The sequence below is a fragment of the Esox lucius genome, chromosome 3 (assembly GCF_011004845.1).
Source record: "Esox lucius isolate fEsoLuc1 chromosome 3, fEsoLuc1.pri, whole genome shotgun sequence".
NCBI classification, from domain to species: Eukaryota; Metazoa; Chordata; class Actinopteri; order Esociformes; family Esocidae; genus Esox; species Esox lucius.
This window is the reverse complement of record NC_047571.1, coordinates 26,867,212-26,894,558: the sequence shown is the minus strand read 5'-3', so window position 1 is coordinate 26,894,558 and position 27,347 is coordinate 26,867,212. Positions and strand designations below refer to the sequence as shown.

Below are 27,347 nucleotides of genomic sequence, written 5' to 3'. Positions count from 1 at the left end.
AAACTAATTTGAATGTGGCCCCAGTGGGAATCACAACCACAACTCTGGAGTTGCTAGTTACTACGCACTGAGCCACACTACAACACAAGCAGCAACAGCACAACACTGTCAAACACAACACATGATTACAATAAAGGTGGACAATGTGTGACTGCCATATCCATTAGCGAACCAAGCTCCTTCAGGCATGGATTCACCACAAAAGGTTTCTCCCCAGGTGCACAAACAATGAGGACACTGGCTGTAGTTTGAATGACGAGCTGTGGGATAAGACAGGCTAAATACAAAGCAAGTGCCTGGAAATATTATGCTTAATGTATTAAATTGCTTTAATTTTACCACGATACATCTATGCTGTAATATCTTTGCAATCTATTGTCACAATGTCACAATCACTTGTTTTAATCAACATGGGATAGAAATTCAGTGCGAGTGAAATATCTAATGTGAAAACAGTGCACGTGTTGTGATTTACACCAGCGTAGAATATTACATTCAAAGATAGATTTTTAAACCTTTATTAAACTGACATTTTATACCAATAGTTTGGTTTTAATACCAATGTACTCATTATGTTTAATACATCATTGGTTGTGTGGTGAAGGATGGGTACAAAACAAGGAAGTATTCACCAGAACCTATGCATCCAGAGGAGAGCGCACACTCCGGACTGAGCTTGCAGACACCCGACCCACCACAAGTAGATGGGCGCAATGGGACAATGGACAACGCTGTAAGTTATTCCTCCAAAAGTCCCCGAATGGTTCTAAGTCATGCCACATCTACTGCAGAAGTGTTTTACAATACGCCGCGCCAACATTGAATCAGCGGTTTTTTTCTCAAAGGACAAAAGAAAGCTCTCATTCAAAAACAATACACTACTTATCCATTCATCTGTCAAATTGAGATGTACTGCACAATGAGCAAAAGTTGGTTTTAATTAACATTTGTATAAGGATTCCATCCTTGTAAACATCATTTGTTTGACGACAAAGGAGTGGAGCAGAGCCACATTCATTTGCACTCTTTCTCTCCCCAACACCATCAGAACCTTTGAAAATCCTGAAAAGAAGGCAAGGAGAGGTTGAATAGAAAAACGGCGAGCAAAATCAATCGAGATCCACCCACAGTATGACCTGTGGGTGCACAGGAACTGCACACTGTCTTACAGGAAACCAACAGTCTCTCCCTCCTGAATATTTCCCCTTCAGGTATTTATGCAAATAGATCGCCTCATCTCACTATGGCCACTAGGTGCCACTGGCTACAATAAGTTACACATTGGACAGAACTGAAGACAGGTAGGTCATGCTGACCTTAAGGAGCCAAGAACGTGCATTTATGCAGTTTCTTTTAACAAGGCCACAATGGAATCTGGTCATAGAGCTGACATATACCCTGAGCCTAGTGGCTGTTTCACATCTCAGTGTAACAAGAATTAAAGTCTCCCTTAGCTGGTTTGGCCTACTGTAGTGTTGTCCTTTTCTGCAAAATATGATTGTTTGCTGTTTGCATAGAGTCAACAATATTTATTTCAAGATAACATGGAGGGTTTCTAGAGAAGCAATAAAACCAAATGTCTACTTCTAGAGCTAACTGTGCTTTCCTGGTCTGTAACATCTATGGAGAACCATTTATATCAACAGGTATCTTATCACTTGTTGTACGAACAAGTCGAAGTCGACCAGTGTCGGGTAGGCCTATCGAAAGGTTGACGTATACGAATGCAATAACTCCCGCAGTACAATGAAGATTGTGCTTCAATCTTAACAGCTGTTTATATTTTAAATAGTCTAGGATTATGGCAGATAATTTATCGACCAGATGAGCGATTACCATCGACACTCGTAGTGGCACAGAACGCAATGCTCACGATAATAACTGCATAATGAGCATTCATAACGTTATGCGCATATTCGTAACCAACATTCTGTTTCAACGCACCTCACGCAATAACTGTGTCGATATGTAATCTGTACCAGTGACACTGGAGTGGAATTAAATCGAAGACTAACATTTGAATGGCAACGGAACGTTCGGGACAAACTAAGACTGTAACATTAGGAAGGCAACAGTTACTGTACGTTTCCTAGCGCGTAAATGCCAAACAGTGAATGTGCTATAGGCCTGCTGATTAACCGTTGACTTCCACGGTACATTCGACACCACACACTTACCTGGACAGGATAATGTACAGGCTGGTCTCCCCGTGTCGCCTACTGTATCCGTCACCAACTAGGAGGAGACCTCAAGCAATAACGGTAGACGGCTATGAAAAGAAGATCAGACGACGGTTTTAGGACTGCCAACCGGTGCCACTTTCACTTTCTCAGTGTGTTCGCTGTCGATTTATCGCCTATTTCTTTTACTTTTTCTTTTCTCCACCTACTTGCCCGTAGGACTTGGCTACACTGGCCCCTCCGCTTCGCGACGAAAACAAACGAACCCCACCGGGTGTAGAGGTGTAGAACATTGGGAACTCTAGCGGATGTTTTGAGAATTCTGTTTTGCTGTGTGGGCTTTTGTGACTCCCAGACGCCCTCTGTTGGTACCAAGCATTTCTACAGCAATATTGATCACCTGGCTCACTTAGCGCCGACACTAATTACTTGTGAAGGTCTGTTTAGAAACATGTACACCAAGTTGTTGATCACTTATGCAATTCAGTCATATAATCAGAACGCTTGAACTCCCAGAATGTTTTGACTCCAAGACATAAAATTGAATAAATCAGTGTATGCTCATTGTTTTATTAAATTCTAAAAAGAAATTGTATAATTTATTTATCTGAGCCTCCTTTTGCGTTTAAAATGGTCCGTGTGTGCATTAGGACACACGTGAATATATATAAACAGACCTGACTGGTTAATGGTCGGGAGACCGCTCCCTTACCCACAATATCAATCACTGGTCCAATAGCCTATCAGCATTTCAACCAAACCGTTTCAAACATTTATTTGTAGAAAGGAAAATTGTTTTTCATTTTTTTCAACTTGGCCTTTTGCATTAGTTGCATTATTTCTTAGATACAGGGACCATACAACTTTGGTGAATAGCCTTTGGTGTGTGTTATAAGCATTCATCGTCCTTGAAGCTTTCAAAACGTTCTTGGTTTGTAGTGTTAAATAAGTCGATAAAGTTAAAACGTTTTTGTTATTGTCTAAGATGAATTAAAATACAAAAGCATGCCCCGCCAGACGCTACAATAATATAACTGAAAAATAAAATATGTAACAACATAACCTTATCTTAATTAGATAACTGTTGTATGCATATTGAAAACGCTTTTGGTAGCGATTGTAGTAGTGAGATTTCTTGGATAAAACATTCAAAACGTTCACTCGTTGTTAGTGTTTCTTTCCAAAAATTGTTCGCTTTCTGGGATGAATGGTTTCTACATTAATATATTCAACTTAACAGCAATTTTATCCTAATTCATATACGTTATGATTATTGAGTATCTTTTAATATTTTTCTCCAGCCATCTTTGCTAAATAAAGTCATTCTCCTGGAGCAATGGGTCGGTCGCGCACGAACGGCTCTTTTTGGTGTTCCATATGCCTTTTACCAGCAGGGTAATGTCAGTAAAAAAACTAATAATAATGCTTCTAATAATTACGTCAAGTATGATGTAATCTATTGGACCATCCATTTCACGCTCTAGCATACTTCTAGCCTTTTTCTCGTATTTATATTGAAGCCGTCTTTCAGGTGACCGGAGCCAGAAGAGCCGTCTCAGCAAAAAGACCCGGAATGCCAATCAATAATATACAACCGTAGTTGTTTATTTTTCGCCCTCTTGCTCTGCTGGTAGGATCGCGCTGCTGACCTTCCCTCAATACTGCGCACGTGTCATTAGTTGAAGAGCAATGTACTTGGTGTGAATTGTCTGGTGTAGGCCTAAAGCTTAGCTCATGCTTTACGTATGGGGGAATGATTAAGAATAATGTTGACCCCTACTATTTCACAATGTCCACTCGTGATTTGTTAAGGCACCTCATGTACGAATTAATTTAGACTTGCCAAGCCATAATGCTCATTACAATACTTAAGCGCTTTGGTGAGGTAATTAAGTGTGATTGAGGGAGCATGACGTCAAGTTACTGTAACGTGATATTCATAACGAAAATTTAATACCACAAACCTGGTGTGAATAGGTTATATCGTAGGGGAAAAAATTGAGAAATAAGAAAAAATGTAATACATTTCAAATCTGCTTTAGAACAATGTAAAACCAAAATCCAAGAGGGATGTATTTTATATCCTTTGCACACTCCTCAGTACTTTGAAAATATACAAATAATATACATTAAGTAAACGTTTTTATTTAAATAAGCATAAAAAGCACAAAATACACTCCCAAATGTGAAATACAATCATCTTAAATTCTTGAAAAGATGTAGTTTTTTGACAGTAAATGATACAGCATAGGCAAATATTTCATACAGTTGAAAATAAGCACTTTATAATATATATATCTACATTGTAACATAAAGAAATTGGTGTTTACAAAAAGGCCTGGTGTAAGTTTCCCCCAAATACAAAGAAAAAAACTGAAATCTCCCCACTTGGAAACATGACAGACAAATGAACGCAGTAGTCGAAAAAGTTCCATGGAGGTGAACAGGCGAGTGTGAGGGGGGGGTGGAGTGGGGTGGTAGGCTTTTGCACCCTCTCCCTCGCTAAGAGAAGTTGAGGATTTGGGGATGGTAAGCTGAAGCAAGATCTGTGCCAAAAGGAACAACTCTGAGAATTTACGTCCCAACTGCCTCTTATGACCACCAGATGGCGCACCAAGTCTTTCCAACTACTTCCCATCTCAAAGAAAACAACCTTGACTTCAGATGTGCAACAACTTCACATACACTGATCGTTAACAAACTGCCAAATGTCAGAGATCGGATTAGCATTCAGACCCCTTGTCTGCAAATGAAAGGACTTCAGGGCTACAGCTATGTAGCTTCTGAACTTCAGGGGCTGATGTGGGCCGGGATTATGGGTTTGAAACGGAAGCGCAGTCAGGTTCCTGAAAGAGCTTGGGGGGGCGGCGCCTACTCTTGGGCCTCCTTGCCTGTCATCTTGTACAGCTCGGTGGGTCCGTCCACATGGGTTATGGTAGTGGTAAGCTGGACGTCCTCTCCACTGGCCCCTGCGTCCCCTGCAGGGACCAACACAAACATCAGGGAACATTAACAGCAAACTGCCTAGGTCATCTGCATCCTGCTCATTTCAGAGAGCAAATCACTTTATCACAACAGGCAGAATATGACAGCGAGAACCTGAGTGGGAGAAGTAGATCGTGCTACCCCTCCAGGGAGAAAGCTCTAAACCAGACGACATTTCATGGGCAAACATTCAAGGGGGTGTACGTACTTTGAAAGTTTTTTTTGACACAAAAACACCAAAGCAAAGCAATAAGACAATGGCTCAAAAACAAGAAATTGAAGGTTAAAGCCCAGACCTCAATCAAAATGCTGTCGGGGAATCTGAAGTGGGCTGTGCATGCAAGAAAGCTCTCAAACATGACACCGCTGAAGACTGAAGAAACGGCAACCTGGAGTCATTTCAGCCAAAACACGGTACTCAAGCTAAGGGTTTACTTCTTATTTTCTATTTAATTTAGGTTCATCTAAATCTTCCATCTATCAATGGTGTTGAAGTGAATACTACCTTTTGTGCTTACCTTCACACATTTATCATCACCTCTGAAAGATGCAGAGTGATCTAGAGAGGAAAGTGACAACTTAGCACAAGGGTTTCCCCCAAAGCTCTCCTCAGGGCCTCTCGGACATCAGCCAGGGCCTGAAATGGCACATCTCTTAATGGCATGGAACCTACCTAACTTCTCTTTTCCACCGCCATGAACCTTCAGTCACCCTACAGACAAGCCACACCCAATCGGCTTCATGCGTCTAGGATCTTTGTAGGACCCTCTGAACAAACTGACAAATAAGTCCTTGTCACCGATTGTGAATAAGTACCTGTTGACACACTAAGTCAAGGTCCCCCCCCTTATATTTTAACGTTTTGGTTTTGGACTGTAAATAGGATCTTTGTAGGACCCTCTGAACAAACTGACAAATATATTTTAACGTTTTGGTTTTGGACTGTAAATTGGCACATCTGATTCAATTAGTCAACTGATCATTAAGCTTTTGATTGAATCAGATGTGCCTATTTACAGTCCAAAACCAAAACGTTAAAATATAAGGGGGGGGACCTTGACTTAGTGTGTCAACAGGTACTTATTCACAATCGGTGACAAGGACTTATTTGTCAGTTTGTTCAGAGGGTCCTACAAAGATCCTAGACGCATGAAGCCGATTGGGTGTGGCTTGTCTGTAGGGTGACTGAAGGTTCATGGCGGTGGAAAAGAGAAGTTGGGTAGGTTCCATGCCATTAAGGGCTTTGTAGACTTGTAGATATCTCAACTGTCAGGAAGGCAATAGGTCAGAATGAATGTGACTGTTCGCTTCAGTCAGAATCCATGCAGAAATTTTCCTAATGTAATCACGTAATAAATTGATAAAAAATAAATGCATGCATATTATTTTCTACACTGGCGGAAGATGTCCTTCAGGGGAAAGAACGAAGTTCAAAAAAAAAAAAAAAAAATATTCCAAAGTGTTTTTGATTCAGTAGAAAAAGTTAGTAGAAAGACGGTTTAAAGATAGGTAATGTCTGCCCCGATCATGGCTGATCTAATCAAGGCCTTACCGCTGGACTGCTGTTCCCCATAGCGTTTGTGCGAAGGAGCGTAGAGGAACATGATGGCGAACACGTAGAGGTTCCACATGCCATAGATCCCAGTGAAGAAAGCACTGTTCACCTGCACAGTATAGTCGCCCCAATGCCAGTGGCCCTCATTCACCTGCACACAGTAAGGGTCGCGTTAAGTCGGTACCACACAGAAGAAAGCAAATGTCTGTAGCTTAACGTTCAGTCCAACGTTGTGGTTTTCATCTTTATTTTATCACGGAATACCCCCAAGAGGAATGAAAACCAGCACCCACCTGACTGATGATGAAGAAGATAACAGTCATGGCAGCACAGGTCAGAGTGACCAACATGAGGAACTTGAACCGGAAGATGAGACCCTGAGAACAAATCATTTGTTACCACTACAATCCATGAAGAGGCACAACCCCTATTCTTAAAGACAACCTAATTAGGCACTAATTGGGGGGGGGGGGGGGGGTCAGACAGACATGAAAAGCACAGGCAGGTACATATGTGAATACAGAAAGGTACAAACACACCTCATAGATTAAGCGTCGGGCCTTGGTCATTGCAGGCAGGCAGGACCTTTTCCCACTGATGTTGCGGAAAACTTGAAACACCATGAAGCACAAGAACAGGAAGTAGAGACAGGCACAGATCCCTGCCACGATGATGAACGCCATCTGTTAATGATCTCAGTCAAGAAGCAAAACTAGCATTTCAGAGTAACAGAACGTGGTGTCAGGTGAATCCTTAAACTGAAAGTAACCCAAACAAAGTAATGCAGAGTATAGATTTCTTTAATCAGCCTTTAAAAATGTCAGCTAACTTCAAACACTCCTTGCTAAAAGTCATTGGAAGTGGGTGGGGGTGTTCACCATATTTTGGTTTATTAAATAGATATCAAAAACACACGACGCACATCAAATATGGATCCACAACACAGTGGTTAGACAAGCTACAAAAGACTGACAGAAACCCACGTCTGGTTTGAGACATTATGCTTGATTCTAGAAACATTCTCAGCTATATGCTCCTTAAAGCGCAGTGTTCTATTTGTCAGGCTTAACAGACACGACTGCCTCTTTAAAGGGCATTTCCCCTCACAGCACTGAAAGGCAATCTCGAGAGACAGAAACTGAAAAGGGGAAGGAAAGCTACAGAGGGACCGAGTGAAGATGAAAGAGAGAACAGAAAGAGAATCCTTCTGCCTCCGGTTTCTGACAGGGTAGTGGGGGGCTGGCGGGGTGTACTGATGAATGTTGCATCACCTAGGCCCGTGGGTTCCCCTGCTACAACCCTGCTCCTGCTGACCCCACTGACACAGGAGGAGACGGCAGAGGGGAGGCCCAGAAGACACGGCGCCCAAGGCAGGAGGAGGCACCGCAAGAACTACTGAATTATTCTGCTCTCCGAGCTGAAGTACAGAATAAATTGAGAGGACCAAAAGGGACAGCCTGCGATGCTGTGTGCAACTAATGGAGGAGACTTCGATTAATATTCATTTGTTTCAAATATTTATACACAATCTGGCCCTCCTTCGCAATGAAATGGGAAAATAATATTGAAGTCATTCTAGGATACACTAGAAACTTACAAAGTGACAAATGTACGTGATGTTTTCTTGTTAAAACGTTTGTCATAAAATTGCATGTGTAATAGATGGTTATGTGGTGTATGACTACATATTCCCCAAAGACCCATGTTTCAGACGGTTAGGTACTGTGCCTGTAGCATTAATACCATTCCTAGCCTTTAATTCCACATTCACAACATTCTCATGTAGCTCAAAGTTCTGACAGGATTCTAACGCTGTCTACAGTGCTGTGCTGCTGAACAGAGGAGGCTGATAAGTGACTGCACATTCACAAACAAAACACTGGACCGATTCAAAGCAATCCTGTGAGGGAGAGAAACAGGGACACCGGGCCGACATCAGCCATGAGGGGGGCCCCAAAATGACGGGGCCAGAAACAGCAGACCCACCCACATGCGATTTGGTCACCTGCGTCACACAACCACTTCTCAAATACGAGCTCCTTCTTCTAACACAACCTTACCTTAGGTCTTCATAACCCAGTAAGGCTACTTACACAAACGTTTGTGATAATTTCAACGTCTGTTTTTGGATTGTTTTCTAAACGTTAACAATTGCAATTTTATTTAACCTTTTCATGCGTGAGTTTCAAATATGCCTTAACGGCCCCCCAGCATGGGTTTTTTTGTGCGTGATTTCAGTCACTTAGAGTTCCAGAATTTGATTATGACGTCACAATACATTTAATCCGCAGCTTCCCAAACACACCATGCTGCTTACCAGTTATGCATCCATTTTTTATACTAAAATTATATTAGCAAATCTCTACCGGTAGTAACTGTTAAAAAAGTATATTGAATAATTATTGGCCAATCTTAAAAATGTTGTCCTTTTTCTAAAGATCACGGCGCAAAAGATACTGACACGCTTGACTAGTTGTATCAATAAAACATATGCCAACTATCCGGCATTTATTAACGTAATTATTCAGAAGCTCTGAAAAGTGACAAATTATGAATTCTTGCAATTAGTAATGGACAAATACAATCAGTGAAAACATTTATTTTTGAAGATTATGTTGACCTTTTTCCTTAACAAAAGTAGTGCTGTAATACTGTTTTAGTTTGCGCCATCGGTTTGCAACTAGATCTGCCAATTGAGCTATTGTGTATGAACCCTACCAACATAAACAAACTGACTGGATTAACCCCACTTTAGCTACGTGCATTGAGTGCCGTTCAGATGGTTGAAATGAACAGTCACCTTGCCAGGTAAGGAACACAACATACATTGCATTGCAAGCTTCTCTCATTGACTCGAATTCAAAGAACTGTTAAAGCTTGTTGATGTGTAACTGTAGCTAGCAAATGTCAGCTAACCGCTAGCTAACAAAGTGTGACCTGTAATTCAGTGCAGAAAAAATGAAGATTGGTGATGGTTCTAAATGCGTCTTATTGTTTTGAGCTGTAGATTAGATTCCCACACACAAACTGTAGTTATAGCTGCATGATGCGTCTCCACTGAGCACTATTATGAGGGAAAGAGCGGTGGGTCGCAATAATTTTAAACTTAAAAATGCGCTATTAAGTGTCTATATCCAGCACAAGTGCTTTCATTGCGTGTTATTAATACTATTGAAATCATGTTTTTATTTGTGATATATTGGGACAAATCATAGTTTTCCCAGAATGGCAAATCGGTCTGAAAGACTCAAATGTAAATGACCATCAGGTCTCAAAGTTACTCACCTTTCTTCCTCTTTGGTTGATAAAAAAAGCATAGCGGCGCCCACAAACGGGTAACGTAACTTCTAGAAGGTTTTTACAATGGTAAGCTTTTTCAGGAAATGGTTAAATACTCTATATTAGTCGCTAATATCATTCATTTTTGTGTATTAGTGTTGGCTGCCTGTTGGTACGTAAGTAACCCTTCTTGTCCCGATTTGAACGCTTGGTACATGGTTAATATCATAGTGTGGTCTTCAAGCAATTACAGTGAGGAAATAAAGTTATAAACACTGTTTGAGCTAAATGAGAGTAAATAACAGCGCGGTCTGACCAGCCATTGTTACGTCACTCGTACCTAGGCGTTCTAATGGTGCATTCTGAACAATACGTTCTAATCACACTGGTGTGACCGTACGCTTCAGGGACCACCCTAGCCTGATCACACTGGTCCAGTCACAGGGGCACAACAACAACTCTCAGGAAAGAGAGGAGCAGCTGCGTGGGTATAGTCTACATTGCGTGGGTATAGACTACATTGTGAGAGCACAGACAGCCTCGCATGAAGACTTATCTGCTCCTTGTCAAAACTGCACAGTAATCAAATATGATGGGCACCTACTGATCAATCACAAGGCGGCTTTTTGGTACAAAGACGTAATTAGGCTGGTTAAAGAAAAGCTTCTCCACCCCGTCCTGTGTTTTTTTTTGTTCATGCGCACGCTCCTGTGTGACAAAACCGTGTGCCCCTTAAAACTCCCTGAAGGGAAGAAGGATACAGCCAACTCAGTACCCACATCGGACGCCCAAATACTGTAGAAAGGATTCTTCAACTGCACACCCCTGGTGGAGAAACAACATGTCAGAAAGAGTCCATGCACAGCTGTGTGTGTGTGTGTGTGTCTGTGTGTGTTTAAGCCACACCTCTCACACATGTCGAAGATGAAGAGGCAGAAGGAGCCGAAGACGATGGGTCCCACCTGCTTCCAGTACACTGAGAAATGGTTTCTCTTCATCTCATCCTGGTGGGGGGGGGGGGGGGGGGGGGGTGTACAGTTAAGGCAACACATAGATATCATCGTCATGCTCAGTCAAAACCTCTACTCAGAGGATGATACTCGGTCTGAGGACGACCCAAGGTTAGTGAGGAAGACAGACCATGAGGTGCTCTCCGCAGAAGATGATCCAGAAAGAGAGCAGCATGGCGTAGAAGATGCCCTGCCGGATGTCCCCGAACAACAACATCCAGGTCCAGTTGAAGCCCACGGAAAACCACTCCACAGGGATGTTGATGAACGTCATACACATGCCAAGAGCGAAGATCACCCTGGAGGACATCATAATCATCATCATCATCCCTATCGTACTAAGCACCAACATTTCTATCAAAATGATCAAGATACCTTTCAAGATAATTGTATTAACACTCAACGCCAATAACACTACAGTGGCTTATATCAAATGAGTGAAATTGGTAACAGATGGGTTAAGATTGTTTAATACTTGCTATAGATTCATATGCCCACTCACTGACACCATGATGACAGCCATACAGGGACTGAGCACATAGATATTTCAGACAAAAACACTTCACATTCAATTAAAGGACAAACTACATAGCTAGTCGGCTAGCAAAAAAACCCTGACTGAAGTACAAGGGAACTCATAACACCACGTAAAATGAGTGAGACCTACAGAACCTCTTAGACCACTGAGAGTGACACTTACAGAACCTCTTAGACCACTGTGAGAGACCTACAGAACCTCTTAGACCACTGTGAGAGACCTACAGAACCTCTTAGACCACTGTGAGAGACCTACAGAACCTCTTAGACCACTGTGAGAGACCTACAGAACCTCTTAGACCACTGTGAAAGACCTACAGTACCTCAGACCACTGTGAGAGACCTACAGTACCTCAGACCACTGGGCCTGCCCTCAATACTTCTACATATTAGTGTTTCAGCTGATAGTCTTATTCAAATGATTTTCAGGAGGAAGTAGGGTTGAGTGCCTTGCTCAAGGACACAGTCACATTTTATTCGGGTCAAATTTGAGATTTAAACTGGCAACTATTTAGGTACTGGCTCAAGGCTCCACCCACTAAAGCCATCAACCAAACCATTAGTATATAAATACAAAAATACCCTCCTATTAAAAAAGGCCCAGAACAGAGCTGGTCTGTTCAATGGCTGCATGGCCCTGCATGCCAGGACAAGTTGAAAGGATAATGGAGGGGGGTGGGGGGGGGGGGTATAGAGGTATGGCAGGAGGGGGAGGAGGGGTGTAAGACAGCGGGGGATATGGCAGGGTGCGTATGAAGGGGGTGGGGGGGGTATAGATGTAATGCAGAAGGGGGAGGAGTGGGGTAAGACCGACAGTGGGTGGATATGGTGCTTTACAAATGGAGGCGGTGGAATTGCAACAGACTCAAAACATGAATCGCATTCCAGAGGAGGAGTCGGCAGCGAGAACCGTTCCGGCACTTTCCACAGAGCGACTAGTGAGACCACATTGGACTGGTATGCAGGGAATGTCTCGCGCCGCAACGGCACAGAGGGGAGAGGTGTTTAAATAAAAAAAACACATACACTAAACCAGTTCCCTAACTTATAACAAGGACAAGATGCCTCAACCTACGACCTGGGGAAAGCAAAAGCACTGCAAAACCTAGCTAGTCAGGGAGTCAACTCCAGCCGTGGGGGCCTGAAACGCTTCCGATTTCTGCTTCCACCTGGCAGTTAACTGCACTCAGTTGGTGTCCCAGGTCTGATTCAGGCACTTATTAAGAGAGGATGAAAAACCGAAGCGTTTCTAAGGCACTGGTAAAGACTGTGAGAAGAGAGGAGGAGCAAAGAACAGAGAGAAAAAGGCAGGGGAATCAAGAGATCAGAGGCAGCGGTACAGATACCTCATCCACCGCTTGGAGGGAACAGGTCCACACCGGATTTATATGGGTCTTTGGAAGCAGACTGGACTCACACCCAAAAACCTTCAGCCAAACAGGACTTCTTAAAAATAGAAAAACTGACTTAAAAAGTTAGTGAACAGACTGCTTGATGGCTCATGAGCCTGGGGAAATGCTGGACTGCGCCAAAGCTGCACTGTAGAAAGTGATTAACAGCTCTTACTACATTCCTTGGTCGCGTTCGATGTTGTGACCCACAACAGAGACTCACTCGGTTATAGAAAGCTGTGGACTCCAGCAGGACTTCTCACGCAGGGTCCTTTCCAGATATAACTGGCTGAAATGAGCATTGGCTTCATGCCACACAAAATTATGTAATGGACAAGTTAGCAGGAGTTTAATATATACAGTGTCACTGAAAACCATCCTTTGAGCATTTCCAAATTCCCCACTATACAGTATTTATTGTAAAGGGCCCGAGCCAACATACACTGTCAGCAAAAAAAGCAAAAAGTGTCAACCACCTTTTTCTATATAGAAAATAATCTTGGCCCAATTCCCACAAATCATACCATGAAAGACATGTTGATATGCAAGGCATTTCCAGATTACATCTCTCTTGTTAGCTTTAAAAAGATCTCCAATAAGATTTCCATCTCAACACCTCTAAGGACTACCATGATGCAAGACAACTCCACCGAAGCTCTCACAGCATGAAAAAATCATCTCCCCTATCCACAAATAGAGTTTGAGTGCCATTTCCTGAGATCTCAGCAGTCATTTGGAAACAAGGGCTCCAGGTTGGAGACGAACACATAGATGAAAAGCTGGGGTGGAAGTGTTAGCTGAGTGCTAGAAGATTGTGTAACGCACTTTTACGCCTTGTCAAACATTCCTGTGCGGTTGGATGCAGCGACATAAGGATATGCTCTCCTAGCACCACAGGGGGGGTAAAAGAACATTTAGCTCCCAGCACAGGGTAAAAATTTGTAATGTGCACGCTTCAATCTAGCGTTTGCTATTGTTTTAATCATCACTGCCATAGGCCTTGACCAAAATTACATTTGGCACCAACTACTGCTATGGGATCAGTTTCATCATAGGATGGATCCGTTCTATTTGGACGTGTTGAATTCAGTCACTGGACCGGTAAGATGTAAATATATAGTCTGACTAGCACGCACAGGTCATCTATAGTCACTGGCATGTCATGTCTTGTACTCGCTAGTCATGCCGTAAGCGGTTAGGGGCCACCAAAAGACATCCACGGTTGGCGAAGTCGAGCTGCGTTCTCAATGCACACATCTACGCGTCGCAGCAGGCCACAAAACGACCAACATCAACGGCAGACGGGAACTCCGCTTCGACGGCCCAATCTGATTTCTAGAATGGACAACGTTCCCGTCGCGGAGCAACAAAATAAGATGGCGGTCTTACTTCTCCAGCAGCACGGGGGGCCTGGTCATCAGCGTGATCCGCCTCCAGTACCACACCATGATGATGAGGATGCTGGGCGTGAGGAAGGTCTTCATGGCAAACCACACCTTGGTGAAACCGCCGTTCTGGTGAATACCCTAATGGGAAATTAAATGTCAGCCACGGCCTGTCATCTCAACATGCCGCGCTGCCATTTTGTAAATATGCAAAGACAAAATGGAGGGGAAAAAAATGAATAATACAAAGAATTTGCAGATTTGAGCATGCGCAGACGAACAACAGTAAAGAATAATTTCAAATCATGGGAAAATCACAGTAGAAAACATTATTGCAAAAAAAGTGCCATCTAATTCCAACCACTTCGTTGAAGAGGAGGAACCATACAAACACTTAAGCCTGATTTATGCTTCTGCGGATCTGCGTTGTTAATGTCATGTGTACAGAGATATGCTCAGCATTTACCGTTGCGCGGCCTTGTTATGGATAGCCATTACACTTCTTAGCACTAAGCGGCGATGTTGCACAAAATGTTTGTTTGTAAGCTTGTAAAGCAGGAAAGCTTCACAGAACTAGTAACTATATAGTTTGTAAACAATATAATAGGTAGCTAACCAGCTAGATCGGGGAAGACGATTTCTAGAATGGCGAGTTTGAGTGAACTATTCAAATTAAATGAAGAGGAGGAAGGAAAGAAGACGCTTGGCACAGGGTTTGTTCGCTTGTAGAGCAGGAAAACCTCACAAAAAGTATCTGTATAGTTGGTAAACAATATAATAGCCATCTATGCGTAAGTTGGACAAAGAGTCGTATTTAAAATATTTTAGCATGTCGGCTAATCGTTTCAACAATCTTCTGCATCGCCTGAAACCCTTTATCAAGCCACCCACTTCACGCAATCCTACTTCAGGGGACAATTGCTATCCTTCCACCAGCAAAACTTGCTGGGATAGGAGTCACCATTGCCATGACATTGTTGGAGATGATGATTTTACATTGCATGTAAATCTGATGAAGCCCTTTCAAATTAAGCAATTTATTTTTTGGATATTCTGAAAATATTTGGAGGGTTAAATCATAAGTAGATAATGTTAGATAAATAAGAGATGAATACTTAATACTTGTAAATGTTCTGCCTTTGCTTCCATTGCACATTTAGAATTGCCGTATGTAGTGTATTTGCATTAATTGCACATCTATACATACCACTTGTACATACATATACTTGTAAATAGTTTGCCCTCTGGTTGCACTTCTGGTTAGACACACACTGCATTTCTTTGCACTGCACTTGTTCACTGACAATAGATTCAACTTCCAGTACAAAAAAATGCAGTTAGAAGTTTTTTTTTATGTCATTTTAAATTTCAATGTATATTCTGCTTTTACCAGGTACCAATCTGGACAAAAGCAAGAGGATCTACAACTATCAACATTCACGGGCCAGACGTGTGATTGAGAACACATTTGGTATGACGGTCGCAAGGTGGAGAATTCTAGGCAGAATTCCTACAAGACATCTGGCCTATACAGATGCTGCCAAACACACCTGCAACAAAGTATGTACCACCTAATTTCAGAGACTCTGTTTTGAACAATGGCGAGACACAGCCAGAGAGTGGAGAAGACAGGTCTCAGAAGAAGGCACCTTGGCTGACGCAGGGAGAGCCTCTCAGGCTGCTGTTGGAGCCCGCAATGACCTGATGAGGTTTTTCCCATGTGCCATGGCAGGATACGATGTTACTGAACTCTCAGTGAAGTATGGACATAGACATTTAAAGAAAACCTTTATTTTGTAAAATATTTGTGTTTACAGTTGTAAGTGTAACAAAGTATTGCAAACAGTGAAGAGAGCAGACTACTTGGAACTTATTTAAAATGCAGAGAAAGTATTTTGTTCAAACGTGAACTTTCTCTGCATTTTAAATCAAAGAATATGAATCAAATTAAACAATACTGAATCAAATAACTCAAAAAGGTGAACATCCATAAAGTGTGCAAATTATTTTCACTCAAATTACAAACAAATGTTATTTAGTCACTTTGGAAAAAGATTACTTCAGCCACATCGAGGTGTGCACCTGGAGAGACACTGTACTCCATCTGCAATGACAACACATTATACTATTCAACAGGGCTACTCAACCTAAAGGGGGGAGAGGGGCATAACATAAGCTTGCTTACATGACTACAGAAAATAAACAGACATGCGCCTGCATTCAAGTAACCTTAAACGTATGCCACAATATCACTGTCTTTGTATAAAAGTAATATTTTTATTTGATCATTATCTCAATCTCTTCTCTCTGCTGTCTCCTATCCTCTGATCCACTATGGTCTACTCTCTCTTCCATGACCCCTATTGGCTCTCTGTACCATTCTGTCCCTCACTATCAAGACTCTGGTCTCTTTCCTGCCTACTAAAGTAATGCATACACAAAAAAAGAAACCACAAAGCATAACATTTACGAGATGGTAATAATAATTTTCTCTTTAAATTAACTAAAGTTGCCTGACACCTCCCCCCCTCTCTCTTTCGGCAAAAACTATTTACTAATCTGAAGACAAATCATGTTGAAAACTGACACTTACTTTACATTTAATGTGGGCTGAACAACTAGCTAGCATGGCCAAATAGTACTAGTGTTAGCTAGACAAACTTGCTTTTACCTAAAGCATTGCAAAACAATACTATTATTCTTAGCTAGCCAAACTTGCTTTACATAAAACGTCTGTTTCTACAGATAATATTGTGGCAGCAATATTGTTAGCTATGTCTAAATATAACCACATTTAACTGAGTAGTTAGCTAATTAACGAACCCATGCAAACAAACGAGTGGTACAGGTTAAATTAACAACAGTACTTGCAGTGCAGGGTGCAGTTTAGTTTAGTTTCTCAGACAACATGACTAAGATTTGTTGAATCCTAGTCCATTGGGATAACTCACTCTATTGAGAAAAATGTCAACAAAGTTTCGTTTGCGTTTCCTTTGTTGCAAATACAAATCTTTAATATGTACTGTCCAGTTAGCAAACGTTGTAGTTGAATTAATAAACACAGAATTTGCCAATTTGAAAAACTGAACTTACCTCGTTTGTGTCCTCGCCAAAATTGGAGTCGGTTTCACTGTGTTATGTTCCCGGACAGCCAAGAAAGCATTATATTAAACAGAGGTACTTTTTTTTCCCCTCCTGCATCGCCACTTTTACTCTTCAATTTCTTCTTTATTCTTACATATTTGTCACTTATCAGCTCCCACTTTTCTGGCAAGTTGCTGGCTCTTTGCCCAGAATTTCTCCTATACTATCAAAAGTTCCTTGATTTGAGCAATGCCTCCAGGGTCCATTGTTGCTTCATCTTGGTTGATACAGGAAGTTACATTTTGCTAGAAATCCCTACTGTGTGTAAAACCCACCATCTGCCGTCCAACCAATCACCGTTCATGCGGCTCTGCGGTTAGCGGATGCGTTTTGACATTGAAGCATAAATCAGCCTTAGTAGCCTGAGTAGCAAGCGCCATTTGAAACAGTTGACTGTAATTGACTGCACCACACAAACAGTGAACCTAACAGCGAGAAGAAAAGGCATTGCTTAAAGTGAAAAGGACCATAGCTTGGTGTGTGGGGAAAGCAACCGCTATAAGAAAAAACTAAAACCTGGAGCAAATTATAAAATAGACTTTACACACAGCCGATTGTTTCAAATATGGCCCGTAAATATTTGCGAATTCAATATGAATTTGATTAATTGTGCAGCCCAGGGAGGAGGGGTTTGCGGAAGGCCGGGGGAAGAGAATGCAGCCCAGGGAGGAGGGCTTTGTGGAAGGCCGGGGGAAGAGAATGCAGCCCAGGGAGGAGGGCTTTGTGGAAGGCCGGGGGAAGAGAATGCTCACCACTAGACGGATGTCCTTGACCTCGCCGATGCCCACGTTGACCTTCTTGCGTTCGCTGACAGGCAGGCGAATGTTGAGAAGGTAATACTTGTGGGCCACACTGCCCAGCTCCATGAACGGGAGCAGGTCACACTCATAGTAGCGGCCCTCATTCTCATAGGTCTACAGGGCACAAAAAAAAAAAAACGAACTTACTAATCTGATGGGACACCAATTCAACCGATATGTTTTTCTTAAACACTTCAAATACATCTACATCACATGTCCTAGTATGTCTTGCTAAAATGTCCTAGAAGTATCTAAACTATGCTATGAAGCTCAAAGAAAGGCACTTCAAGAAGATATACATTTGTCCACAGACTTGAAAGGAATTTCTGCCATAAATCCTAAAAGATGAGGGGGGGGGGGGGGCTAAACCAAAGCAAGGACTGCTTTCTAAATTAATCCACAATTTAAAGGGTAATGAAACCGATAATAGATTAATAGTGGACAAATGTATATCTTCTTGAAGTGCCTTTCTTTGAGCTTCATAGCATAGTCTATAATTCGAGTCGACTACCCCTTTGTGAACTGGGGAAAAAAATGTCATAATAATAATAATCATCAGGTGTGTGGACTTCAATGCTATAGTTAATAGATCAATCAAGTGACAAGGAACAACAAAAGCCAGTTCCACAACAGCCCGTGTGGCCTCAAGTGTTTGCTTCAGTGGGAAGAGAACACTCCACAAAGCTCTGTTTACCTTCGAGGTGGTGAAGTTGCAGCTGAGCTTCCTCTGTTCTATGGAGTGGGCCATCTCTGTCCACTCGCTGAGAGTGTCGTCCCTGTAGGCCAGACCCACATCGATGGTGGCCATTGCTCCATCCTCTGCGGGAGGACATCGTCAAATGATGAAACACATTATGACCAATCGGTTTAGAGCGCCAACTACCAAAGTTCACGCAGACACCGTGTAACCAAAACAGCACACACTGCACGTCCCGCTTTTACTCGGCATGTCGGAACAAGCAGACCAGCATTCAAGGTTAATCAAATTCCTCATTCACATCTGCACTTCCTTCATGTACCAATCAATACATCTGTGTAAACCATGCCTGAGCGGGATTACAGGAGTCTCCGACAGACAAGCAGTTGAGGCCTCCTGGGGAGACACCAGGGAAGGTCCGGAGCAATGAAAAGGATGCATTCACAAGCACAAATTTGTACCGTCGCCGGTAAACAAGCTCTGTGCTGAGAGATGTGTCGTTCTGAGGGGGTCAAATCGAATGACATGGCGAGACCTCGTTTGCCCCAGCGGCCCACGCCACTGCCTCCCACGCAAGTTCTGCTGCAGTGCAGATTTTAACTTTTGATCCCAAAGCACAAACTCTCCATCTTTCCACTCTTCTCTGTCAGAAAAAGCCAAAAGAATCCATGAAAATGTTTTCATATTTAAAATAAAGTATTTTTACTTAGTTTAAAATGTTATACATAGGCGTAGACTTCAATGTCCATTAAACACAATGACTAGCTTTCTGCTCCTCTATGCCACAACCCCCCCCCCGCCACCCCCCACCCCCAGGTCTGATTACTTTTTTTTCTCCAAACAAGCCAAGCAGGTGCACAGAAACGTGGATTACTTGGATCTAGGTGTTGGCCATGTAAGAACAATCCTGATTTTCAGTAGTGAACCTGGTATAAGCACTCTATGAAACAAAATGGCTGTCGGAATGCTGAGACAGGCTTTAGATCACATTGCAAAGGCAGTGTTCTGCACGCCATCCTTCTGAAGAAACTTTCTGCAGTTATGAAACAAGTTGGAGCCTCTCAAAAGAAACCCGGTGGCCTGACTGAGAGGAGAAACAGGAAAGGGGAGGGGGGTTATTAGCAATCCTCTCACCCCTACTGTCTCCATGAACCCATATATCCATCCCCTCTCAAGCGAAACACTGCCAAAGAGCCTGAATGTCAGCTTACTGCACACAAACATTCCACCCCAGTCCAGTGCCCGTCACCACAGCGACTAAGCTTTCTCAACAGCTGTGTTATTGCTGGACCCCTGCCAGGGGTGGCTGGTGCCAGGGTGGAGTGGGGTGGGGTTAAAGAAAGCAGGGCAATTCATCTCCAGGGCAAGCTTTATATCACTAAGAGGACAAGGTGCTGTTGGCAGGCTTCTTTAGGCATTCCGTAAGGGTCATCTAACTGAAGAGTAGAATCCACATACCTTTGGCATGGTACTTTCTAAATAAATAAATGGTTCTGGTTGAGTAAGACTGGCGGAATCCATTTTGTCAGACTCGGGCGGATCTTTATCCGCTACTTAGACAAAGCGATACTGTGAGAAAGTAATTAACTAAGGCTCTTGTCAATAAAGCTCTCTTCCTTGAACAAACCAGTGCAGCGCTAATTGTCAATGTAACAGAGGTAGTTTATCCCATACAGAGTATTCATGCTAGGACCATCTGACCTCGAATGAGTCCCAAAAAAAAAAGATGTGGCCTTGGGATCCACAGACTAGGAGTTTGATTTGTGATGGGTTACAGTGTCCGTGATTTGCTATGCAGCTGCATGCCAATTGACTCTTAAAGCCCAGGTAATCTGTCTAGCTCTCGTCTAGCTCTTTGTTGAAATGAGGGAGAATGCCACACACCTTAATACTGCTGGCAGGGGATCAGAGCCAGCCTGCCTGGACCCAGAGGCCCCAAAGGCTTAGAGTGGGGTTGATAACGGTCCCATTTCAAAGCATCTGTGTGGGTGGAATTTTGGGAAAGCGAGGTGAATCATTGGTCTGGCAGCACCAGCTGTAAACAACCCCTGGGAACTTCCAGCTTGCGACATTTCAGTGATTGCAGCAACTCACTGAGCACACACTGAAACCTAACTATGGTTTACTGGGGGAATAAACAGTAACAAAGTTTTTTTCTATTTTCATAAAAGGCTGCTTGGCGGTATCCAAATATCTGTTTGCCACAATTGTTTAGTGAGAGGAGGATGTTGGAGTCTCACACTGCTCCGAATGCCAAAAACCCTCCAAAAGGATAGCTATGACTGTTACACAATACGAGAAATTGGCCTCATCCCTGCCTCTCTTCTTCCCAATGGGTGAAGGCTCCTGAAACTTGAAGGAGCCTGTGTTCTGATCACTTTCCCAGGCCGGCCCAGCCCGCAATTCCCCTTCATTAGTCCTCTTTGTTATCCTTCTAATCCCTTCATTCACAGCCCAGACTTGGCGCAACCCCAATCCAACCAGTCACTGCCATCGCCATCTTATATTGCACTCGCTAGCATCTAGGAAAGTCAAGCCAGTTAAAGCATTCATATTACCCTTCCCTTAAACTCAGGCTAGAAAAGGGGTTTCCGCATGTGAATTGCTTGTCTGCATGTGTTAACTGTTCACACTTCCAAATCAAACCCTCTTCCCGATACTTGGGCTTTTCTGGAAGAGCTGGGAGAAGGGACTAGTTAGATGTGAGAAAGATGAAGGTACCACCAGTACCCATACAAACAAATGAAGGAAGTGCATTGGGTTTGGACTGGAACTGGGCACAGATCAACACCCAGTTCAAACATAGACAAGCAAGCCATTCCCGGGCCGAGCCATTCCCGGGCCGAGCCATTCCCGGGCCGAGCCATTCCCGGGACGCACATAAAATGAATGTTAAGGATAAAGGGAGGTGTGGGATGCCTTAGATTAAATGGAATAAGCTTAAAAGTTTGAAAAGATCAGTTTGTCTAGTCGTCACAAAAACTCCTGAAAATAATAATCTCAGAGCTTTTGTGATTGTGTCCTCATTTTACACTCCCTCAACCGTAAACTACTTTACAAAAAGGAGTGAGAAACTCCTCTTAAGCCCCAGGGTAGCATACAATACCCCCATGGTAAGATTAGCCTTAGATGGCAAGAGGGAGATACATATTTGCCCAGCGGCATTATTACACCACATATTAAGGCATTGCAAAGCTATCATCTTCCAGTCTGAGGCAGCCAATAGTAGGCTGGAGCCTCCCACAGCTACCTGTTCTGGAGGGACTAGAAGTCTCCGACATGGAGCCCTGGAGCAGGTATCAGTGCGGAGAAACGGCAGCTCATCCATCATTCTTAGGCTTTTCTCCCAGCGTGAGAGAAACTCAGACTACGGAGAGGAAAGAACAAGGCACATTCCTCTGGGTGCTCATGCGCGGGTAGTAGGCGGGACACAAGAAGGCACTACACCGAGATGCCATATAGGGACGAGAACATGAACAGCAGATACAGAAACAATACATGGTATCACAAAGAAAGTTTAAGGACCAAGGAGATTAAATGTTTCAGAGGTCAAAGAGAGGGGCTGGTGAGTGACTGACAAAACAGGCCACCAGACAGAGGGACAAAAAGACACTGAAAGAGATGACAGACAAAGACAATGCGCATACAAAATATGACACGCACAGAAACAAAATAATGAACAGCGCAACAGTTAAAAATGTCACAGACACACAATTTACATACGTCAGGCAAAACAGCCCGGCAAACAAGCCCGGCAAACAAGCCGCGCCGAATGCCAGACAGAAATTCCTCCCACCTATTTGGTTGTACATCTTGAAGGCGATGTCAAACTGCAGGATGACGAGCATGAACTGGAACCAGGGGCTCATTTCCTTGTTGGGCAACGGGATGTGGACAGCAAACACAATGTTGTTGGCTTCGATCTTCCTGGACATGGCCTCTTCCAAGTCCCGGATCTTGTCACACTGGTTGGGACCCCAGGGCATGAACCACTTGTTGCTCTGGTGGTGCCTCACAGAGTCCACGCATTTGGTGGCCAGGTAGTGGACCGCCGTGGTGGGACTTGGAGCTGCGGACGGAGGGGAAAGAGCAGTCAGCCGGTCCCGGTCACTGCCAGGTCGTTATGGTAACTGACTGGAAAACGTGTTACCGTAACAGACCGGTATGGTAACACGTATTCCAGTTCACCCCGCCTTAGGTTCACACTCTGTATTGTGGAAAATAAATCAACATTTGTTGGAATGAGCAGCACATTTTTTAATCAATTATATTTTTGGGTTAGTGACGATATCGTAATCTTCAGATGAATGCAGTGTAGCTTTGGTTGGTCCAGTGGTCAAAGCCACATCCCTCAGCCCACTTTATGCTGCAGTATTGATTTGAGTCCGGGCTAATGCTCTTTCAGCTAAAACTCCCCTCTGACTTTTTTAATTTACTGTCAAATAAACAAAAAATGCCTGATTAGTTTAAAAAGATGAATGCATTGCAGTCATCCTGGATAACTGCCACATGAGCTAAATGGCAAAATAATTTCACCATTTTGTTGCAGTTTCTTGTTTCAGACTGTCTAGTGTGAGCATTAATCATTATACAGATGTCCAGTGTATTCTTCAGTAAATATTTTCTCAGGGAATTCATAGCTTGGCTAATAGAGAAGTCTGAAAACAATACATTTCCATAACCAAAGCTTTACACTGGAGTGACACTGTAAGATTTACACTGGCAGACATCAAGTTCAACAAAGCAATCTTACATATGAACTGGTCAGTGAATTTTAAGTTGAGCTATAGCCAAAAATCAAGCATAAACAAAGTGCCAGTTATTTGTAACTATGCTGACATAATGCTCAAGCAACAGCCAATTCCTTTGAAGCTCATGGTCAGGAAAGTGTCCAGCACCATAACACTATCCACGTCGAGAGTCATGAGCCTTGACAATGACCACCCTCATCGGGTTTCACTGGTTGCTTTGAGAATAACCAAAACCAGAAAGCCGGCCTGTGATTGGCTGCAGTGTGGATAATGTGAGCCTAGAGGGTTGAGGACGGGATGTCAAACGGATTGAAAGGAATAAAAAAATATTTAAGATGCATGCTGTAAGTCTTGGGTGGGTGTTTGGGGGTCATGGAGAGGTCATGCTGATTAGGCAGCCGTTAACAGACCCTGGGTGTCTCTGGGGCAGACCTGTAGTCCATAAAGAATCAGGCTGTATTGGTAATACTTTAGAACCACAGCCAGACAATGCCCTCAGTGCCAGGGGCCAGACACCAGTCATGGGCAAAAGAGCCAGCCCATGCCCTCAGGGCTACCCATACAGAAACATAATACATGGCAATATATTGTAACTTATGTCTTATATGAGCATATATGTTGTAAAGATTTTGTTTGATCAACACATATGTACATAAGTCAAAATATACAAGAATTTGCCATTTGTATATGTCAGATTGAAATATGTAACAGACATATGATCATGTATTGTAAAATATATGTTACGTATTTTAATGCATTTGGCCATATATTGGATTTACATACGGGCAGACTACAGCCACAGGCAAAAGAGACAGAGTTTGCCAGACACAACTATTCAGCCATCAGTACAATACAACATTAGACCTCTGCAAATAGGAATGTGAGTCACATGCAAAGCACCTTGGGACCTTGGTAACATGTTATCATACCAGTATTTCAACTTCAAAGACTATACATAAGAATTGAAAGAAATTAAACATCCAACTTTCACACAGGGTCTTTGCAGATGGTCTCTATTACTTTCTGACATCAAGCCTATTTCTCTACTTTCAGTAAACTGACAACCAAACCACAGCATAAAAGCAGTCTAATGGCCAGGCCTTGGGCACCGCATTTAAAACTAATCCAAAGCAACTGTGCATCAGTGTCTTTGGTAGGCACACCAGTGCCACCTCACAATGGACTTTAAGGCCTAATCAAGAACAAGAACACGGACACCAAATTTAATTAAACCAGCTCTACGGAACCCCTCAGAGCTCAATTATCCTGTGGCCCCGAGATTCCAGGCGCACGCCCACGCGCACACACACACGCCTCAGTGTGTCAGCATTAACGGCCGCCTCTTCGCCCAGTGACCTCATGCCGTGTCGGAGTTGTCAAATAACAGGGAGAGACGGACATATTTCTACTCAATTACCCTGGCCGGGTCCGGCCACCGAGCAAACACAAAAGCATCCAGCTTCGTTAAAACTGTCCCAGGCAGGAGCAGACCAAACCAGCCAATTTATCAGCAGCCCTCCAGCTCTAGAAAAGCTGGGTGAATGGGGAGGGGTTTTCCTCCAACTAACCAGAGATGGATCTGTGACAACAGGCCTCATTGAACTGAACTATTCTAGCATTGAGTTTGAGGTGGAGCGTGTTTGAATGTGTTTGTGTGTAAGCATATTGGGAAAAGCTTTCATTAACTCTGGTGTAATCTTTGAGGCAGAACACCATTTTGACAGCTGTGTGTGTGTGTGTGTGTGTGTGTGTGTGTGTGTGTAGAAGAGCCTTGCGAACAGAACTGGCAAAAGAATAGAAAAATATGCAATGATGAGAGTGTTTGGGGATTTGGGGAGAGAGGGAGATGAACGAGGGAAAGAAAGAGATGAGGTCTGCCCCGGGGCGGAAGACAGACATAATGAGAGGAAGGAGGAGACCAGCGGGCCAGAAAACTGTCTGTAGAAATGTTTAGTTAAGGCTATATAATAATTCTTTCGATGTTTAACAGGAATGGAGAGTGTTTTAGAGAACAAACTTGAGTGAAATTTCTCCAATATTTAGGTTTAAAGGTATGTTTCGTGGCTTAGAAAATATAATGTTTCGGGTTACCACATTAAAACACTTCAGCGTCAGTCCAGAATCAAATATTTTCTTGCAACTTTAAAGAGCTCGGAGGGTGTTTGATAGGCTGTGATTTGGTTTAAGGATACACGATTAAAACTTCTATGAAGAGTTACTTCTAACATGTCACGATGAAGCCTGCAACAGACCTGAAGTCGCCATACTGTTCTATTTTATAACAAATCATAGCAGTGATTTTAAACTTTCAATACTCTCAAATGATAGACTACGGAATACGTTTTTTTTCTTATTACTACATTGATCGATTGTTCCGTTTACTCGATACATTATGGATAGTGAAGCGCGGATCACAGACCCAAAGGTTGCAACAAAAGCGAATAAAATTGGGGAAAAAACATGCTTACCAATCAAGCCACCGACCATGAAAGAAAACGCTTGGAACAAAAGCAGAATCACTCCCACGATCACCAACTTTTTGGTGCTCATGTTTTCAATAATTGCCCCGGCCATCTTAAAAAGTTGGAGAAAATTACACCGAGTGAGGAAAAATAGGGTGAAAGTCACCGCATCTAGAAAGCACTCCAGCGGCTGAGATTGAGGGAGACAGACCCAGCTCTACCTCGCTTGCCTTTCAACTTCGACGAAGGAGGAAAAAAGCTGAATCACATGACCGAATAGTACCCCTTCCTATATCACTCCACGGTAAAGGGATCCGTGAAGCGACGCGGCATTACAATAGCTGCTAATTATAAAGGTTACCTGGTATTATTAGCATATTGTGCAAAGGAATTTTGGTGTTCTGGTATTATCTCGGTCTCATTTTACCCCTTACTGGAAGTGTTAACAACTCTAGACTATAAGCCCACTCCATACACGTCAATTGCCATATGTGATGTTTGTGGGTAAGCTTTCACAAAATGTAGGCTACGCCAATTGCTTCAATTCAAGTCACGTACGACAATTAGTACGACGAAGACATTTCATGCAAATTTAGTGAAAAATCGTGGACTCAAATTCTTGTAACATTTGAAAGTAGGTTATATGCATCTAGCGTACCAGACGATGATCAAATCTCTGCAACGCTTGCTCTGCTTTGATGCTACTTTTAGGAAAACTGGTTCTGAAAGGATTCTTCGCCAATCGATGGGATTCTACCAAGAACCATTTTCATCCGAATAACTATTTTTGAACAAAGTGTTCAAGTGTTCTTTGTTGGGCTTATGTAAAACATTTTGCGATCAAAGAAACGTTCATGAAATAAAGGTTCTTTAGATGATTGTTTGGAATGCAAGGATATTTTCAGGAAACCAAGTAGTTTTTGGTTGGATTGAAACCTATGTAGATGTCCAAATTAAACAAACATTTATGCAGTTAATGTTCTAATGTTTCATTTCAAGGAACGAAAATTAAAACCTGTGGAGCGCCTTTGTGAATTGTTAGAAAATCTGATTCAATTCAATCAGTTAAAACTAGACAGTGTTGTATTGCTGAGATACATTTGAAACCAAATGCAGGTATCCTTGGTCAGGCCCATTGAAGACCGTTTTTTCAATAAGATTGAGTGATCTA

General features: G+C 42.7%; 2 protein-coding genes across 6 annotated transcripts in view; both read right to left on the bottom strand.

Moving 5' to 3' along the window:
• gng12a (guanine nucleotide binding protein (G protein), gamma 12a) overlaps positions 1-2,513 on the bottom strand; it is a 38,390-nt gene extending 35,877 nt beyond the window's left edge. The window contains exons 1-2 of one of the 3 annotated variants that reach the window (XM_010893739.4): positions 2,370-2,513; positions 2,178-2,269 (exon numbers count right to left, since the gene is read on the bottom strand). The gene's annotated coding sequence lies outside the window, so the exon portion shown is untranslated. Of the gene's footprint in view, positions 1-2,177 lie in introns of all 3 variants that reach the window. The other 2 variants (XM_010893749.4, XM_010893729.4) reach the window with 2 other exon arrangements.
• Positions 2,514-4,331: 1,818 nt separating this feature from the next.
• On the bottom strand, positions 4,332-26,687 carry wls (Wnt ligand secretion mediator). 3 transcript variants are annotated; one of them, XM_010893710.4, is made up of 13 exons: positions 26,183-26,504; positions 22,760-23,032; positions 18,961-19,085; positions 18,219-18,380; positions 14,327-14,463; positions 11,140-11,308; positions 10,906-11,003; positions 10,761-10,824; positions 7,260-7,403; positions 7,014-7,097; positions 6,718-6,871; positions 5,684-5,724; positions 4,332-5,158 (listed from the first exon to the last, which is right to left on the bottom strand). In XM_010893710.4, the coding sequence occupies exons 1-13, from the start codon at positions 26,286-26,288 to the stop codon at positions 5,111-5,113; spliced, it is 1,605 nt and encodes a 534-aa protein (XP_010892012.1). In that variant the 5' UTR covers positions 26,289-26,504; the 3' UTR covers positions 4,332-5,110. The 3 variants fall into 3 exon arrangements, with proteins under 3 accessions (XP_010892012.1, XP_019901041.1, XP_010892003.1); XM_020045482.2 differs by lacking the exons at positions 5,684-5,724; positions 26,183-26,504 and adding an exon at positions 26,538-26,687 and having other exon boundaries at positions 4,333-5,158; XM_010893701.3 differs by lacking the exon at positions 5,684-5,724 and having other exon boundaries at positions 4,333-5,158; positions 26,183-26,503.
• Between the last annotated feature and the right edge of the window lie 660 nt (positions 26,688-27,347).